Raw genomic sequence first — 19,897 nt, forward strand, 5'->3', positions numbered from 1 at the left:
CTCCCAGGCGAACAGAGGCGCCTTTGACTCCGAATAAGGTTGAAGATTCAGAAGTTCTCAAATAAATGACATTGATCCGTAACAAAATATGAATTTCTTATTGTCAGGTCTTCTTTGGGAGTCACATTCACTTGGAGACGCTGCTGCCTCAGGTTTTTAGTGACTAATTGGATTTTAACCCAGAAAATGATTTCATAATCATCGTAAGACATCTAGGAGTTTGTTTTTAAATTCTGCCGGGTTCCTGGCCACCTTGTTTCTTAGAAACATCAGTAACAATGCTGCGGGGTTGAACGCCAGTGATTTGTTTCTGCCCTCCCCAAGCATTTCTAGTTTAACCTAATTTACCGAAGATAATGAAGCATGAAAAAGGGTGTTGGAGGAAAGACCGTCTAACGTTGTGTTCAGCACCGCCGTGAAAAATGTAATATATATACACATGCATTTGTTACTGTGGGTTTGTTTTCAATTGCAAAGTTTCTATGGTTTGTTTCCCCCCATTGGTATGCTTCTTTGGACACGTCTGTTAAGTTTCTAGGAGACACATACTGTATATACAGTACGTGCCCATGAGAGGAACATGGTTCATGTGTCTGTAGGTAAATGACCTCCAAGCCAAAAAGAGAAGTAAAGAAAATTATTAAATGACAGACCTACTACCCTGTCCTTTGTCCGTCACTAGAACGACAACATTTTACCTTTTTTTAACATTTATTTTGTGCCTTCACAGAGCCAGCTGACTGATGTTATATGTATTTTTCTAACTGCAACAAGGTTTGCCCATACCTGTATGTACAGTTATTTTTGTGTATTTCTTCTTGCAGAATTCCTCCCTCCCTTGCGGATCTTCTGACTGAATGGCTGATTGCGCAAAGCCGAGGGGATCTGAGTAAATAGAACCTTGTTCCATCCGCGCCACGTTGGGAAAGTGCCGCTGCGGCACCGGCGTGGCATCTCTGTGGGTTGATAACCGCAGTGAAAGTCGTGCCGGGTGATCGTCTTTCACTCCGAGCCATTCACCTTTCATGCCATGGCTCCACCCCTGCCTCTCCGGGCCGGACTCTCAGAGGGAACGTAGAGAGAGAGAGAGAGAGAGAGAGAGAGAGAGAGAGGAGGAGAGAGGTGGAGAGAGAGAGAGAGCGAGAAAGAGGGAGAGTCTCCCGAGGAGACGACCTCCAGGACCACAGACCACTCCGTCAGAGGACTTCTGCTTCATGAGGCCGAAAATTAAAAAAAAACCTTGACTCATACTTCGACTAACAAGTTTTTTTGTTGTGACTATTTTTAATTGACATTTGTTCTGGAGTTTGTTGGAGCAGAAGAGAGAGAGAGAGAGAGAGAGAGAGAGAGAGAGCGAGAGCGAGCGAGCGCTGAATCATCCTCTTTATGACTTTTCATCACTGGGAGTGGGTGAGCGAGTGGCAGTGGAAGCCAGCATGGCCAGGCCTCTGCTGAAGATCCAGCGCTATTTCCGCAGGAAACCCGTCCGCTTTTTCTCCCTCATCCTCCTCTACTTGACCGCTGGAAGCCTGGTGTTCCTCCACTCGGGCTTTGTGGGGGACAGCTCCCCGGGAGCGGGCGGGGGACGGGACCCCCTGGTGGCCTCGGAGACGGGCGCTCAGGCGGCCACGGCCAAACAGGGGCTGGGCGCCATGAACAGGGTCTACAAGGAGACTCGCGGCAGGTCCGGGCACCGGTACGGTCCCCCCTGGATGAAGAAATCCAGGAAGGAAAGCCAGAACTTTGGGGGGGGAGGGAGGGGGGCGGACTACACCAGCAGCTGGAACCGTGCTCTGAAAGGACGTAACACCAAAGACACGGGTGACGGGAGAGGTGAGTGCCACACGACCGCTGGCTCTGTGCCAACATGGGAGCTGCACTGCACTGTGGCTGTCGGCATTGATTTCTGATTGGTCACACCTACCATTGGACATCTAAGTTGTCTAAGCATCTTATATCTAGTACTGGCCCATCTGTAAAGAGTTGAGGAAATGACTCCCTACCAACTGGAATCATATCAAACACAACATCAAAAAAAAAAAAAGGCCAGTGTCAGTGCTGCAGCGCCTGGCCATAAGAGGAAAATCTATTTGTGTATTTGAATTGCTGCCATCTAAAACAGATTATTATTTTTTCTTCACACGCACACACACACACACACACACACACACACACACACACACACACACACACACACACACAGACCCATGTGCACAGTCCTGGGCGCATTCGGCACCGCTCACATTTTGTGGTCCATACGTAGCCAGTTCACAGTCATTAACCCCTGTGAAAAAGAGCTGGCTCCGGAGCAGAAACCACAGATTCATTTACAGTTGCTTCCACATGGTTCTGCTCCTGGTCACAGCTGTGAAACGCTCCAGCGGAAAAAACAGCGGCGCTGTCGGGATAATTTGACAATTTCCAAGTGTATATTGAACTGCGAAAAAATAACAAAGCGTTTCAGTAATCCAGTGTTCTTCATTACAACAGGCCTGGGTTATGTTTATTATCCGCTAGATTAGAGAGAAGTGGATGCATTACAGGGGGAATGTTTTTATTGCTCACATTGCTCACATGGAGACAGGGAAGCACACAAGCTCACACTGTACACGGAGGCTTTGGATTATCTGATCAGAGGAAGATCGGCCTCCGGTTTCCTGGTCCTGGTCCTCGTCCCTGTCCCTCCCTGTGGTAAGTTACCCCACAGGAGCGCGCTGGAGGGAGATGCAGCAAAGCAGTAATTAGTCGCTTCAAAGCGTTTGGGTGCACTCCTCCTCCCACCGCCGTTCTGCGGATAGCGAGTGATCCACGCCTGCTCCAAATGTACACAATCCTCCCCGTTCAGAACGCACGGGAAAGGGGGGAGCTCTGGCGATAGATTCCCCTAAACCTGCTGTTTACCTCTGGAACACACATTATTCACGGATATCGGATTTATTTTTGGACCAGCATAGCACGCTGCCGTGGGAACTATTCAGAGCGGGGATTTTATACGCTCTTTAAGTGTGATGGTGCAGTAGGTGGCATTAATATTAACACTTGTAACTAGCCTTTCATACAAGTAGAACCATTTTTGCCTGTTTTTATTCAGTTGCACTTAGAAATGCTTCACTCTGAAATGTACCCTTCTTTATTAAATTGCAGCTGATTTAGCCTCCCCGTGTAACAGAACCGACTGGCATATGAATTTAACCCCATGTTGCAGTGCAGCTGCATTTAAATCAGTTTTTTCCCCCTCTGCCATAAAGCAGATTAGTGAAATTCAACAATGCTCAGGACAAAGATTACTGCAAAGGTCCTCCGGCACCCAACATGCTGCTCGACCTGCAGGGCTTTTTAGGCTATTACAATTAAAATAATGCACTGGGTGCGGTCTCTGGGCTTCCTCCATTTAGCTATTAACGCAGGTTCAAAGGGGCAATGGAAGAGCACAGATGGCGCTTCTCATCGCCAGCGTAACCACGTTGAAAGCGGAATTATTTTCAATGATCACGGAGAGAGTCTCTTCTGCAGATAACCTCAGGTTTCCCTCACTGTCTCCCACACGGCGGAGAGACGCAGGGAGATCAGTGGCGTTACACAAACAGGCCACTAGAAGGGGTTGTGTGTCTTTATGAATAAATAACGTCTTTGCTCCACTTCTCAATCCTCACGGCAGCACAACCTGCTCTTTAAGAGGAAGTTGTTGTGAAATATATACTCGCCATTTGGAACCTGAGTGCACAATTGGTTCCAACGATGCATTTATTTTGAGGTATTTTTAGCACTCGTCCAATTTAGTACATGTAGTATATAAATTCTTACATTCTTTGAATGTTCTCTGTTATACCTCTCCTTGCCTAACTCGTTGTATTTTTGTCTTTTCCCAGCAAAGTACATTGGCTGCTACATAGACGACATCCAAAAAAGGGCTCTGAGGGGAGTGTCTTTCTTTGACTACAAAAAAATGACGGTTTTCCGTTGCCAGGACAACTGTGCAGAAAGGTATGATTGTGTTAAGTCAAAAGACAAGTAATGCCTTCATCGAATGTTTACTGAGAAATAAAATCAATTTAATGTTTTTTTCTTCCTTTAACCTAGAATCTCTATCTAAATGCCATGGAGATGAATGACCTCAATTTGAGGGAGACTCATATAAACACTCTGTGATGCCGAGCACATTGGGAAACACGTTATTTTCTCTCCGCCACTCTCTCTCTCTCTCTCTCTCTCTCTCTCTCTCTCTCTCGCTCTCTCTCGCGCTCTCTCTCTCTCCCCCATTCTCTGTTTAACTCCCTCCCTTTCTCTTTCTTTTCTCTCAGTTTTCTCTGCGTCTCCTTCACCACTTGTCTCCTCACATCATGTTTTCCTCCCACTTTCACCTTGCCATCCCACTCTCACCCCCCTCCGCCCCCTGTGGGACGTCAGAGACCGCTCTACTGAATGCATTACATTACACCTGACCCATCACTGATTTACAAAAAGGTGTGATGAGAGAAGGAGGGTAGAGAGCACACAAGTAAGCAGTCTATTTGTACATAGTAATAATTCATATTTCTAATTTATACCCTATATACCCATAACAATAATTTATCCTGAGCATAGTATCACATTTTCTATTTATACATTTATATTTATATATCTCTATATACAGTATCTGTTTTGGACTTTTTGTTTTTTGGGGCTATTTGTATATATTTTATTTTTCATTTTATTTTTATTTTTATTTTTTACTTTTTTATTACACTTTTTTATTCAATTTTATTTTATCATTATTTATATTCTCAAGTTTTTATTATTATATATTTTTTTAATGCTAATGGTCTGCAGTGAAAAGCACCAAACCTTACCAGAATCAATTCCCAGTATATGCAAAATGTACCTGGCGGAATAAACTGATTCGGATTCTGATCGAGTACCAGATGAATGTAAACCAGAACCATATGTTTCCGCTGAGCATTTGAAATTGAGTTAAAATATCTCTGCACGCTGTGTTAAATGTGAAATAGGATTCTGGACGAGGAGCTTGTTTTTCGGCTCCTTCCTGAGAAGCCACCCACTCACCTCACAGAGCCGCAGAACTGATAAAGATGTGACAAACCCCAAAAAAGCAGGTCGAGCAACGGGAGGGGCGCGGGCTTGATGGACAACCCAGGGGACGTTCCACGTGTGAGCGGAATGTTGGACGTTGTGTTCGGCGTTAAAGTCGGAGCTTTCAGGAGGTGACAGCCGGCGGAGAGGAGGCTGTTTGATAGATTGAGCTTTCACGCTCATACCAGGCTCAGCCTCGGAGCATGAATAATTTCTGTCACTCTCGAAACACAGAGAAGGTAAAATATGAATGGTTATAAATGGCCTCACTCTGGGCTACAGTAGGGTTTGTTTTCCAATTAACATCTCACTCTTTATCCAGATCTGTGGACTGGGAGCCCCCATCGTATGACGTAGACTCGAACCGTAGACTTCTTCCATTTCCATTTATAATTGCTCTTTTTTGTCTTTTTTTTTCCGCTTCTGCACAGGGGTTACCTGTACGCCGGCCTGGAGTTTGGGGCGGAGTGCTACTGCGGCCACAAGATCCAGACTCCTAACGCGTCGGACAGCGAATGCAACATGGAGTGTAAGGGTGAGAAGAGCAACGTGTGTGGAGGAGCCAACCGGCTGTCCATCTACCGCCTGGAGCTGAGCCATGAGTCGGCACGCCGCTGTGAGTAGGACCCCCCCATCGAGGAGCGCTTTTATGTAGAATTAGATTGGACTGTTGCTGCTGTATTATTATTTATATTTTTATTATGATTATGATTATGGTTGTTATTATTATTATTGTTGTTATTATTGTTATTGTTATAAATAATAATCTTCATCATCATCACCATCATCATCATAATTATTATAATTTATTTTATTTTGTTTTTTTAATTCATGTATTTAATTCTATCATGCATTTAATTCACCTATTTTATTCTTTATTTTTTTATTCCAGAAATATTTGATTTGATCAACCTCCTGCAGGCTAGTAGAAATAATTCATAGTTAGGAAATATGCAGAGACAATAAAACATGTTTTCGTTGCCAGACTCGGCAGATGTTTCTGGTTTGTTGAGGTATAATTCACAGAGTGGATTCATATTGCACAATACGTGCAGAGATCTCTGCACATTGCAGGGCAGACGAGCGAGCACGTTGACAGTGTTTCAGATACATGTATGCAGCAGTTTGTAGGTAGGTGGGGAAAAACCATATGTAATGAATGTGGCGAAAATTATGCAAAATAGTGTGTTGAAATGTGGGATTGTGAGATTATTCCACACACACTGTGTATACACTGTATAACACGAAATAAGTATATATGCATACATATTTAGATGTAATGTAAACCAAAATATTATCATTTGTAAAAGTAGGGCAGAGGCAGTCCAGATCGTGGGAACGGAGACATTCATACACACATTTTGGACGGCGCAAATTTAATAGGCCTCAATGTTTTGAAGGAAAGGGTTTTTTTTGTTTGTTTCTTTTTTTTTTTTTTTTAATTCATTCTTGTCGGGGTCAGGCCTGATTGTGTCGATCTCCCCCTCTCGAGAGCTGTGGTAGGGAGGAAGTGGAATCGTCTTTTCCCAAAACAAATCTTCAAGCCATTCTTCATACAATGCAATATTGATTTATATGTATTTTACTCATTTGAAAGCCCCCTCTGTATGTTTGACACTCATTTTGCTGGATTTGTGTTGTTGTTTCTTTTCGTTTGTGTGCTGGAGGTGGCTCTTGTTTTATCCAGAGTCTGGTGCTTTGTCTCGTTGGTGTGATTTCAACCTCATCGCGTGGAGTTTTTTTTATTTTGCCGAGGTACTAATCTCCCGGTACTAAACTAAACCTCGCTCACTTGATTTGGGAAACCAGGCTCCTCTTCAGCGCTCCCTCCTTCTCTTCCTCCTCCTCTCTCGCCCTCCTCACACCCTCCCAGCCATCAACTGAACTGCGAAATGGCGTGATAAGACGAGAGCGGTGACATGCGCCGGCGTCCGCGGAGGGGTTTTTCCTGTAAATGTTCAAAGAAAATAGGCGACAATTTTCGGCAGAGCTTGGAAGGACGCGTTCTGTTGACTCAGTCGGGTTGTCTTTCTGTTTATCAGCGCGAAGGAAGAGGAAAGGACGAGGTTTTAGGTTGTTGTTTTCATTTCTTCTTTTTTTGGCCTTTGGAGTGCTGAGCTGTCTGTGTTTTTTCGCCTTCGACCCCGATCTCGGTCATGTGAGCGCATGCTGAGCCCATCGAAACAGAATGCCATGGCACATTTTATTTCGAGATGTTTTGGTGATGTTTGTGCTCCGCGCAACGCAGTCAAGCCTGGGTCTGTGAGCGCAGCATTGTAGTGCTGGGGTGTTTCTCGGTAAAACATCTCTCCTGCGATGCCGCCGTCAGCAATTAGTGTGGAACAGCGAATACATAAAAAGAAAAGTTAAACGTTTGGTCCCATCCTTTGCAGCACCGGGTGTCGGGATACTGTTTGATCCTCTGAAAATGAGCTTGAATTTTGCTGGATCTTTTTTTTTCTTTTACCTATGATCTTGTCCAGGGGTTTCCAACCTGATTCAATCGGAGACGCCCCTATTTAAAGTACACACTTGCTCCACTTGCAGACTAGCTCCGTCCTAGATGCAATGGCACACAAATCCTCCGTGTTGTATGCCCAGCATGCTGACAGCACAGGTTACAAACATAAAAATAAAATAAATAAAATAAAGTAAAATACACAAAATACTGTAAAAATATGTTTTTACTGATGTTTTTATTAGCAGTTTGCAGTCGTTTTTGTCGGACTTGGCCCTATTTTCATGGCAGAGAGAGTAAGGAAACTCGCCTTGTTCGGGTTCACAATACTGTACATTATAACACCCAGTCATTTTGTTACACTTTAGATTTGAACGACTCATGTGGATTTTTTGAACTGATATTTGACTCTGACTTTGACTCTCTGACTTTGCTGGATCTTACCTTATCGGGGGGGGCGGAAACGTAGCTTTCAAAAAGCACAGTGAACCAGCCAATTAACAGAAGGGCTTGTGGTGCAGCCTCACCTATCCTACACATAATATACAATTCCTTACTGCCGTGTTAGAATGGAACATTGAGTAATTTAACTTTTATTTCTTCCTCTTTCAGATGGAAGTGCCATATTCAAAGGGTGTTTCTACCGACCTAACAACGTCACTCTGGCACTTCCCATCACGGCAGCCATGCAGAACATGTCCGTGGAGAAGTGTGTTGACATGTGCACTGAGAAGGTGAGGAGGCTGGGAATAGAGATACGTGTCTGTGTGTGAGTGTGTGTGTGTGTGTGTGTGTGTGTGTGTGTGACGTGCTATCTGTGCGTGTGTTTCTAAGTGCGTTTCCCTAACTCCCTAACCCCTGCCGTGCCCTGACACAGGAGCAGTCCCTGGCCGCCCTGGCCGGAGATCGATGCCATTGCGGCTTTCCAACCTCTCGCTTTTCCCTCCATGAGCCGGAGGACGAGGACATGTGCTTTCACCGCTGTCATGGCGAAGAGTTTGAGAGCTGCGGGACTGACCAGTACTTTGTGGTTTATCAAACACAGGTTCAAGGTACATGCACTTAGTATTCAGTGCACTCATAGAAAAGAAAAGGCCACACGTAGATTCAGGCCTCAAAGGTACATTCCGCCCCATGAATGCAATGCTGTGTCCAGGCAGTAAAGTTGGGATTTGGGGGGTGGGTTGACGCTATTTTACCATTTTTGCAAACCTATTTAAGTTTGTTTTTATTTTTTTTTATCAATGATCAAACATCTAGAAAAATCAGGAGTTCAATGCAAGTAATGGGGGACAAATCCACAATCGTCATTCAGTTCAGTTATTTTTTATCCATCCGCTGCTGCCGTGCGTGTCTTTCTTTTATGGTTTTATATTCCGTTTTTTTGATGTGAGGATGCGTTCTGACTCATTGCCGGTATTGCAAGTGACCTTTTCTGCAGAGAAGTTCCCTTCATATGAAATGTCCTTATAATCAGCTTTCAGTGCTTCAATATCATTAAAACCACAGACCTCTTTATGTGACTAAAGGCACATCAATCTTGAATATCATAAGTTTAGAGCTACATTGTGGTTAACCACGTGGTAATCGTAGTTTTTCATAAACAGATTGGTGTTGTGCAACACTGAGCATACTGATATACTGATTCGATTTAATGAGCTGTGTTGCGGAGGATTATTACGGCGATGTTGTACTCTGCAGGGACAACAGGAGGCATCACATTATTTATTCAACCAGTTTCCCTGTCGCCCGGCAGATAACCGCTGTATGGACCGACGCTTCCTGCCAAGCCGCTCCAAGCAGCTGCTGGGGCTGGCCAGCTTCCCTGGGGCCGGGAACACGTGGGCCCGCCACCTCATCGAGCTGGCCACCGGGTTCTACACCGGCAGCTATTACTTTGATGGATCGCTGTATAATAAAGGTAGCGATGAAAAGTTTGGTACTTTTTTTTTTTCTTTTTTTTTTCGATCTGGTTCTCGGCCGGTCACTCGGTAAAAAGAGCCGTTCGCTTTTCCGGACTCTTCGCTCATTTGGTTCAGTCTGTGTAACGCACAGCGAGCGAGGGAGGACTTCCCGTAACAACGAGCGAGAGTCAGAAGAGCCGGCCAGGCTCTGAGTCGTGTTTCGAATTCTCACACGAAACAATTGAATTCTGTCCAAATTATTTATTTTGCCGCAAAAGTGTAAATCAGCCACATTCAGTTTGAATTATGGCAAACGCACGGAGCTTGTTGGTGCCAATCGCATACCTAACAAACAAACAACAAACAGATTATTTAAACGGGACCTATTGTGAAAAATCTGATTTGTGTCACAGTCCTACGTCACCCTGGAACTTATGAGAATTAGAACTTCCCTCCATCCTTCCCTCATATTTTTCATAGAAAGAGGAATTAATACCAACTGGGTAAAGGTTCCCCCCTCTCCGCTCAACCACTGGAACCACTTTCTATGCGTGTGAACCCCACACGCGCGCACCTCAGATGAAATCGGTTATCTTACTCTGGAATTTTGCACGATCGCCCAAGCCTCGTTAGAAAGGCTGCTGTGCATAATCTGAGTGGTATTTTTTCAGCAAAAAACTTCAAAAACACATTTTTGGGACCTCAGAGACCGATATCAACTTGTGTAAAAAAGGAGCATAATAGGTCCCCATTAACGCACGTTGGCTCCGAATAAATTGTTTACGAGTCTCGCACAAGTGAATAAATGTATGCCGCAGAATTGAGCCGCCTGCGTAGCTGTGCGCACTCGTTGTTGGATTTAATTTCTTTCCCCCACAGGGTTCAAAGGGGAGCGGGACCACTGGCGGAGCGGAAGGACCATCTGCATCAAGACACACGAGAGCGGGAAGAAGGAGATCGAAGCCTTCGACTCCAGCATCCTCATGATCCGTAACCCCTACAAGGCCCTCATGGCCGAATTTAACCGCAAGTACGGCGGCCACATTGGATTCGCCTCTCAGGCTCACTGGAGAGGGAAAGGTGAGCCGTTTGAAGATGTGAGCCAATCTCTCGGTTGAGTGTTTATTTACTGTCATACATCAGATGTGATGGTGATGTGCATTCTATTTTGAGATTCCTCCCGGGATAATGTTGCACCGGTTTCTCTTTTAAACAGGAGAACAGTCACAGCTCTGGCTCTCTTCTCGGGTGCACTTCAGCTTTTCAGTGGGCGGTCTTTTGCCGTTTATTGACAAAAGTCTTTTTAAATAATGTTTTACAAAGAAGTGACAGCATGCACAAAATGTCTATTTGTGAAAACAGTGGGAGAGATAGCCATGCCCCCATCCCTCTGAGAGAGATCGATCTATCTATCTATCTATCTATCTATCTATCTATCTATCTATCTATCTATCTATCTACCTATCTGTCTGTCTGTCTGTCTGTCGGTCTGTCCGTCCGTCTGTCTGTCCGTCCATCTATCTATCTATGTATTTATCTAGCTGTATAGGGAACATCTTTTTTTAAGCATTAAAGGGATTAATAATACAAGACACCAAGTTGATTTCGGATCATCTGCTGTGTCTCAGCGACACAAACTTACTCAACATCCTTCTCATACGTACTTCCCCCTTTCACAGTGCATCCTTCAAGACGTGTTCTAGTTGCCATGGCGACCGCTCTTGTCTTATCTGACTAACTCGTCCCCCGCGCTCTGTGGTTAAATCGATTATTCTTTTCCAAATTGTCGACCTGGCAGCGGTTTCTTCCTCTGTGACAACATCAGCACATTTGTCCTCTCTCTCCAGTGGTCATTTCCTTTTGGGGGGTTGGTGTAGAGGGGAAGTGATGACATCTGGAAAAGGGAAGGCTTCTTGTCAGCTGCCATTCTTGATCTGATCAGTTTTGGAATGTCGTTGCGGTGAGGGATGTGGAGGCGCTCACCTGGCGAGGGAGGAGGTGACGACCACCAATGCAAAGCCGCTTATTTTGTGGCGCGTGTCTAATTCCAATGTAATTCTGTTATTTTTTTTGGTTTGATTTATTCAGAGGCTCATGCAAACCCCCCCCTAAAATCAAACTGCTCTCACGAGGCAAAGTTCGCCGAACCTTGGAAAAATGGATTTCGCAAAAGAATATTTGTGGGACTTTTTCCGACTGGAGCACTTTTTGAAAAGCTGATAATAGTACTGTAGGAAAGCATGACATGCCCGCTTTGCTAACTGTGAAAGCTGTCAGGCTTTGAGATGGAATACATAACATTCTGCTCTCCACGGCACTTAAGAAGCCCCCATCTTTGGTTTGCGAGACAGGACTGCGGGATCAGCAGGTCCTTCACTTCAACCCCTCCGTCTCCTTAAAGTAAAGAAACATGCAAAAGCGCGCTGCCGTTGGCAGGAAATGCTTTTATGGCCATTTTTGCAACAAATTATTAATAAATCTGCCACTTCTTGTTGAATGACACTTTACTCAACTTGCTCTTCCATATTTTATCAAAGAATCTATGCCGCCTAATAATCGGTTAAGGGTGCTCAATATCAGTGTGTACCTTCCACCTGCAAATATATTTGGGTGCTGGCACATAGCACCGATGTTAATTTTTCTGGTCATTCTGGTCTTTGGCAGAGTGGCCGGAGTTTGTGAAGAACTACGCTCCGTGGTGGGCGTCCCACACGCTGGACTGGCTGCGCTACGGCAAGCGCGTGCACGTGGTCCATTTCGAGGACCTGAAGAGGGACTTGTTCACGCAGCTGAAGGGCATGGTGCTGTTTCTGGGACCGGAGGTGTCCGAGGACCGGCTGCTCTGCGTGGAGGGCCAGAAGGACGGGAACTTCAAGCGCTCGGGCCTGCGCAAGCTGGAGTACGACCCCTACACGCCCGACATGAGGGTCGCCATCGATGAACTCATCAGAGCGGTGGACGTCGCGCTGAAGAAGAGGAGGATGTCCGGCGTTCCGGAGGAGTACATGCCAAGATGATATACGTGACTCCGCCCCCTCTTTCCCGTTTTTTTTTTTTGTTTTTGTTTGTTTGTTTTTTTCCCGTTTCTAACTTTATCAATCTTTGTCACCCCCTCCCGTTAACACACGTTCAACCTTTTCTTTAATTCACTCTGGGGAAAGGTTTTTTTTTTCTTCCAATTTTCCCCCAGTTCCCTCTTCCCAAATCTGTTTCAAAAGAGGCCATTATTTGTAGTCGTGAGGGTTGGGAGTGTGAGTCAGGAGCACTTATGTACCCGCTGCGTGCACCTGTCCTGTTACATGTACGTTTGCCTTAACTAAGAGAAGGTGTGTTCGCTGTGAATCCACTTATTTTGTGCTGCATCCATTCTGATGGTGCGGCGAGCTCCACGGCAAAGCACTGAATGAGCTAAATGAACTTATTTTTGTGAGAAAGAGAAAAAAGTAATTATGAAAAATTGTCTGCTGCTATCAGAGCTACATGGGAAAAATGGTTATTTTGTACAAGGCGTAATGTTTGCTGAAACGTTGGAACCATAATTTTCACTTTTGTCAGTGATGAGACACCGTGCAGGTCATCGTTATACCTAATGGTAAATATGGTTATCGTTTCGTTTTTTAGCATCAAGTATTCAAGATATGAGTGACCTTTCATTTCTCTCCTTGTTCATAGCAAGATGACAATATATAAGGAGTCAGCATTTACTGTATGTTCTCTGGTTTGCGATGCACATATTGAGCAAACACTGGACAGAAATCCCCAAAAAAGCGATTCACTGTGCAAAACCTGCCCCAAAGACCACTGAGGACTATGCCATGATGCTGGAACGGAGCTTTCAGACCTGAAGAGACGTCACCATTTCATCGTATTTTTGGAAAAGGGGTGCTTCACCCGAATATTAATACAAACGACATAACAAACAAATGTACTTATTTGTTGATTACTAAACTGTTATTTAAAGAAGCTTTCCAAAAGGTTGAGACAGCGGCACGGCTCTGTTGCATTAACAAATCCAAACGTTCATTTTGAGTTTTATGAAACGGCTTGACCTACGATGTGCTACCTAAGCTTCAATTAAACACTGGCTGCCAAGAGCCACGGAAGAATAAATGACTTCCATTTATAGTGTATATCATATATATATCTATATTTTTTTAATGCATTCCTAAAGAACAACAATAAAATATTTGTAATGCAAGAAATGGGAACTTCTTTCTATTTTTGACTCATGCTCGCTCTCCTTGCCAGGCTCGCACTTTCTCAATCTGGGTGTCACATTTGAATGTATTTTCTATGGAATGAATGTAATGTGATGAGGCCCAATAAATAAGTAAATAAAGTATGCTACGGTGTGCTGCAATGATTATAAATCATTATCTAATCTCAAATCCCAGTAGGTACCATACACCTTTAGTAGCTTTCTTCCTGTCTTTGCTCAAAGGAGAAAACCATGATATTGTGTAATTCTAACTTCATTATAAAGGATAAAGTTTCTCTGGTAATTAAATGGTTTTTTTTGTTGAAGTTGCGGTGTTGATTTTTTTTGTACTCACTCAAAAATAGTGTTATGAATGTAGCCCCCCCCCCCCCCCCCTAATTTTAACTGATACCGGGAAAAAAAGAACGTTTTTGAAGCACATGCGCGCGCACACACACACACACACACTCACGCACATACACACTTGAATGACACAACTACACAGAAATATTCATAACAAATTATATTTACCAAAGAAAAGTTCCGATACAAAGCGCCATTTTGTTTTACAAATGTAATTACACTATCATGCAGAAAATCAGTTTAAGACAAACAATTCAAGTGTCTTATCTTTGAATGCCTAAACTAAGTATTGTTGGTTTTCTTTGCACGTGAAAAAAGATGAACCATATTACTTTGGCAATATAATCATTGATACAAATATTTTACTTTGCCTCATTTCTATTGACTATAAGCACTACATAAAAACTACAAGAACTGAAAAATAAAGATACTTTAGATACAAGTTTCCAAGTGTTTGAAATTCAGTAATTGAAAACTCCTGCTCAAAAGCTCACACAATCTTACAAAACCTAAATCTCAAAGTTATTGTTTGGCGGTTGGATAAGCAGAGCCATCAACACAGTCATCTGAAAATGCAACAAAACAAAATCAAACTGTGGAAGAGCCTTTTGAGGAGCTTTGAGTCATTCCCGTGTCACAGATCTCGTCCTCATCGAAGGCGTTTTTGATCTTAGTAAAGATGGAGCTCAAGAACTTCTGCTTGAAGTCCTTTCCCATGAAGGCGTAGAGGAAGGGGTTCATGCAGCTGTTGGCGCTGGCGAGAGTCACCGATATCTTCAATCCAGTTCGAACAAAGTCGTAAGCGAGGTAGTCTATTTCCAACAGAATGAAGATGTGGTAGGGCAGCCACGAGACCAGGAAAGTCACGACCAGGGCCGTGGTGACTTTGAAGGGTTTGGCGGACGTGGCCATCTTCTTGGCCTTCAGCTTCAGCAGCAGGAGCGAGTAACAAACCGTGATAACGATGAGCGGCAGAACAAACCCGAAGACGAAACGAACGACGGGGGTGTTTACTCTGCTGTTCGGCAGGGTGAAATCGTTAAAGCATCTCTGTTTCTGGCCCGTGGTGGTGACTTTGCGGAACAGCAGGGAGGGAATGCTGAGAGCGATGCAAATGGCCCAGACCGTGACGACTGCCACCGCGGCCTTCCGCGGCGTGCGGTGGTTCTGGGCCCAGACGGGCCAAACCACGACCACGCAGCGGTCGATGCTGATCAGGACCATGATGAAGATGCTGGTGAACATGTTGAGGAACATGGAGAAGGAGGTCATCTTGCACATGAAGGGCCCGAAGAGCCAGGCGCTGGTGGCGGTCTGCGTGATGCTGAAGGGCAGCAGGGCACAGTACAGGAAGTCGACCAGCGCCAGGCTCTGGTACCACGTGGTGTTCACTGTCCTCTTGGCCTTGAAGCCGGCGATCCAGATCACCAGGCCGTTCCCACACAGCCCCAGCACCAAGATGAGCGTGTCTATCACCACCAGAGCGCCGCATTCCGCTCGAGAGAAACACGGTTTCTCAGGCGCAACGTTAATAGGTATTATCGCACTATAATTGTAATCGGGAAATGAATCGTTGAAATTGTCGTCATAGTCCAGGTCGAGATGTGTCATTCTGCACTCCTGCAGAAAAATAAAAAGTAAAACAAATAAAGTACATCTTTCCCACATCTAAAGTAGTAATCCTGAGATTGCACAATTAATATATTAAACAGCAGAAAAATAATTTGGAGCTTCACAGTGTATCCTGTGTCCATTTTAAAATAAATAGCTGTCCCAACTCTATACAATCTGTATAACTGAGCCCACAATTCTTACAGAGAATTATTGTAACATTACAACCTTCTCCTGCAAATAATTTGCATTGTTATATAGTATCAAAATATTATTACAGTACAATTACAAATAGTATTATATTATACGATATTATACGCACTAAATGAAAGAAGGCTCTTCCAAGAGTATTGGTAGGTGTTTTTCACTCAAAACAATTGTTCCATTTAATGTTCAATGTAATCCAGTGCCAACTTCGATATCAATTCTCTGGCCATCCATTATGTGACATTATGTGTACGAATTACCTTTTTCTAAAGCCACTAGATCCAGCTCTAACTACTATATATATTGCAACAAAATACTGATTATTGGTCCAAATGTACATAATGATAAATGTACCTTTTAATGAAATTACTTCAATATAAATGTATCTTCCTTACCATACATTTGAAGTTGATGATTAAATTTGACTAACACACATTTTTTACATTTGTAATAACTCTCCATAGGATAGAGGCAAAGCATAACTGGAGAGTGTATGGTCTACTTTGATCATACTAAAACTAAGCTTTTATGGTAAAATAGGAACAACACGAAATAATGTGTATAAACTAGATTTTTTTTACTGCCAACAAAGAGATGCAACTCTTTCAAAAGCGTTGGGTTTGTTTTTTCCTTGACTTGAAATTCAAACTGTGAATCTGCATCAAGTTGTTTTTTGGTTTTTTTTAAACAGCATCAACCTCCTGGTGTCACATTTTGCTGCTGAAGAAGAAAATACATTTACACGAGGAACTACCAAGTCATAGCAAATACTCTGCAGGCCCCACTTCTTATATTTATTCATCGACGCATCTTGCCTAAGCACCACTGTCTTATGCGACGCATATATTTCGTCCCATTTATCTCTGTCCGGGCCTTGAAACGCAGAATTAGAAAACAACAGAACTGGAAAGGTTTTGTTTTTAAGATAAACTATCAACAGTGATCATTTAAAAATCATGTTCTTTAAATAAGCATTGAATTATCCATATGAAATGTCTAATTATGACAACTTATCGTATTTATTTTGGTATGCAGTTAATAGAATATGTGCACATAGGAAGATATTGTAGAAACATTACAGCTGCACAAAATAAAAAAAGGCTAACGCTTTGTGTTTGTCCATGTCGTTTACAAATAGGTCATATCTGATATCAACTCAATCATCAATCATCGCATTCCTACAAATACGTAGCATACAAAAAGTCACACAACACAAGTCACAGTCATCACGACTTATCACATTCTCTGCAGTAACAGCAGACGTTCCACCGCTACATATTATTTGTATGAGTTTTGATACGTTGAGAGGAGACCGCGGCCACAAGTTTGGCTTCAAATAGAGGCAGAAAGTCACTTTATCACAGTCCGAAGGCAATAACCAGAGCCTCCAAGTTGAGCTCTAAAGCTTTGAAAAGAGCTAGAGGTTTGGAAAGAATGGTTTCTGTGAGAGTTACCCTGGAAAGATGGATGGACGTGGTGATGAAATGGACTCAGAGCACATCTGAAAGTTAAAGTATATATATTTGTAAACTGCATTAACCTATTTGCAAAGCCCTGAAACTATAGAGTGTCAGTGTGGAAGCATGGCACCCTGACTAATAACACTCATGGCAAATACAATTTGACGTTTTATTCACATTCTTCATAAACTATAGTGTTGATTGTTTTTATTGTGTGGACTGTATATATACTGTATATATAAAACAGAAACACATTGACATTGCACACAAGGCATCTACTGGTATATAATGGGCAGAGAGTTCAGAACCTCTAGATGTGTGTGGAAACTCTGCCGTCCATGGAGCTGGACCTGGAGAAGTAGCGGCTGGTGGTCCGACCCTCCTCCCCCATCGCGTTCTCCATCTTGGAGAGCAAGGAGCTCCTGAACTTGCGCTTGAAGTCGTTGCCCATGAAGACATAGAGCAGCGGGTTCAGGAAACTGTTCGCCGTGGCCAAGGAGGCACCCACTTTCAGTCCGATGGTTATGATCTCCAGGTTGTAGTCCTTGTGGTTGAGCTCGAGCAGGATGAAGACGTGGTACGGCAGCCAGCAGATGAAGAAGGTTGCGATGAGGGCGGTCATGACTTTGAAGGGTTTAGTAGATTTGGTCATCCTGTTGTTCCGGAGTCTCAGGATGATAATGGAGTAGCAGATGATGATGATGAAGAACGGGGCGACGAATCCCCCGAGGAAGCGGCTGACTGCGATCGTCTTGTGGCTGTGCTGGTCTGACGTGTAGTTGTTGAAGCATATGGTCTTCCCCAGATGGCTGACCACGTCGCGAAATATCACCGTGGGAATGCTGAAGGCGATGGAGACCAGCCAGGCCAGGACGACGGCCACGGAAGCCTTTTTGACTGTGCGGTGGTTCTGAGACAAAACCGGACACATGACGGACAAACAGCGGTCGATGCTGATGATGACCAAGAGGAAGATGCTGCTGAACATGTTGAGGAACATGACAAAGGAGGTGAATTTACACATGAAGAGCCCGAAAATCCAGTCGTCCAAGGACATATGCGCGATGCTGAAGGGCAGACAGGCACAGTATATGAAATCGGAGATGGCCAGGCTGAGGTACCAGGTGGTGTTGACTGACTTCTCCATCTTAAAGCCGGCGATCCAGATCACAACCCCGTTTCCACAGAATCCCAGTAGGAAAATAACGACGTTGGTGATTATCAAAGCGACGCATGAGATTTCCTTGAAACACCCCGGAACGTCTCGGAAAACTGGCTCATTTATAATTGTCAGGTTTTCATTGTAAGTGTAGTTGGTTTCCTCGTATATGTCACCAAAATCAACATCGACATCCATGGCTTAGGTAGGAAATATAAGGGTTAAGGGTTATAAGTCCCTGCAAAACAGCAAAAAATAAGATTTAAAAACAAAACTCAGCGTCTCAGAAGACTCGGTTGCTTGGAGTCTTCTTTCTTGTAAAGGGTTGGAATCTAAATGAAATAACAGCCTACCTTCACCACAGCAACTGACCACTGTGGACTTGAAGCTTTCTGGGTCTTCACAGCATTACAACACACCCTCTGGCTTGCTCATCAGCTGATCCAGGAGTTGCCCAATATTTCCATCACTACTGCATTTTCAAGAATGGTCTTTATAGGACATTTCTACCACCTCTAGTGATTCCCCTCATGTCATGTGACTCATGTTTAGAGCATTTTTAGGAAGTCACTTGCAGTGGAAGCATAGAATGCTGACTTTCACTTCCTACACCTGCCTTTTAGTGCAAATTAGTGAGCGGACCCCGCCACCAACAATGGAAACAACTTAACACAAACTTTGAATGGCTGTTTCTTATAAATTGGTGTTAAAAAAGGGATTAAATATGGATTTTTCGGCACATATTGGTGCGCCGTGTGCGATCTCTCCAGACAAAAATTTTTTTTGTTTAATTTTGATGTTTTGTCCATTGTCTTTGTATTAATGTCAGCTGCAAGTGTGATGTGTTTACACACTCGTTCACATGACATGAATACTCATTCATCATTCACGTCACCTTTGTTTTTGAGTCTTATTTTATTTTTTATTTTATTTTATTTATATTTTTCTATTCACTAACTGCATTAGGTTTGAGGAATCAGTTTGTTTCAGTCAATTAGCTAGGTAGAAATTAGGTTTATGTTTCGGTTTAGAAACTATTGTGCATAATCTCCGGGTGCGTTGCAATGACATTTCACTGCATATATGTATGTACAGTATATGTATGTGACAAATAAACCTCTTGAATCTCTTGAGCATGTTCTCAGAGAAAAGGATGTGAGGTTGACATAACGCCGGCAAAATACGATGCCAATCATGGTGGCAAATAAAAATGCTTGCATCCAACAGGCTGCTCTGGATAGTGGCAGAGAAGAGTTTTCAGACTCTGGGTTTTGTTCTTTTCTGCAGCATCTTACGTCATCCCTGTGATTAGAAGGAGTTGGATCAGCAGGGGGCCGGAGTAGCGGCGCTGGGCTTCTTGATGACTCAGATTTGTTGGCGAACTTTTAAATGACTTGTGCGATCGTTCTTTCCGCTGTATTTTCTGACGGAGCATTTTGTTTCCCAAGGCGGTGTGAACTCGGCAGA

At 43.6% G+C, this 19,897-nt stretch overlaps 2 protein-coding genes across 2 annotated transcripts; one reads left to right on the forward strand and one right to left on the reverse strand.

Annotated features, from left to right (window-relative positions):
- Window positions 1-1,094: 1,094 nt before the first annotated feature.
- wscd2 (WSC domain containing 2) lies at window positions 1,095-13,826 on the forward strand. Its single transcript, XM_080003363.1, has 8 exons — window positions 1,095-1,833; window positions 3,870-3,984; window positions 5,502-5,686; window positions 8,141-8,262; window positions 8,406-8,580; window positions 9,285-9,449; window positions 10,312-10,512; window positions 12,097-13,826. The coding sequence occupies exons 1-8, from the start codon at window positions 1,437-1,439 to the stop codon at window positions 12,447-12,449; spliced, it is 1,713 nt and encodes a 570-aa protein (XP_079859489.1). The 5' UTR covers window positions 1,095-1,436; the 3' UTR covers window positions 12,450-13,826.
- Window positions 13,827-14,275: 449 nt separating this feature from the next.
- cmklr1 (chemokine-like receptor 1) lies at window positions 14,276-18,689 on the reverse strand. The gene is made up of 2 exons (XM_080004230.1): window positions 17,591-18,689; window positions 14,276-15,613 (listed from the first exon to the last, which is right to left on the reverse strand). The coding sequence occupies exons 1-2, from the start codon at window positions 18,626-18,628 to the stop codon at window positions 14,582-14,584; spliced, it is 2,070 nt and encodes a 689-aa protein (XP_079860356.1). The 5' UTR covers window positions 18,629-18,689; the 3' UTR covers window positions 14,276-14,581.
- Window positions 18,690-19,897: the final 1,208 nt, after the last annotated feature.

This window comes from Zeus faber (assembly GCF_960531495.2).
Source record: "Zeus faber genome assembly, chromosome: 7".
Taxonomy (NCBI): Eukaryota; Metazoa; Chordata; class Actinopteri; order Zeiformes; family Zeidae; genus Zeus; species Zeus faber.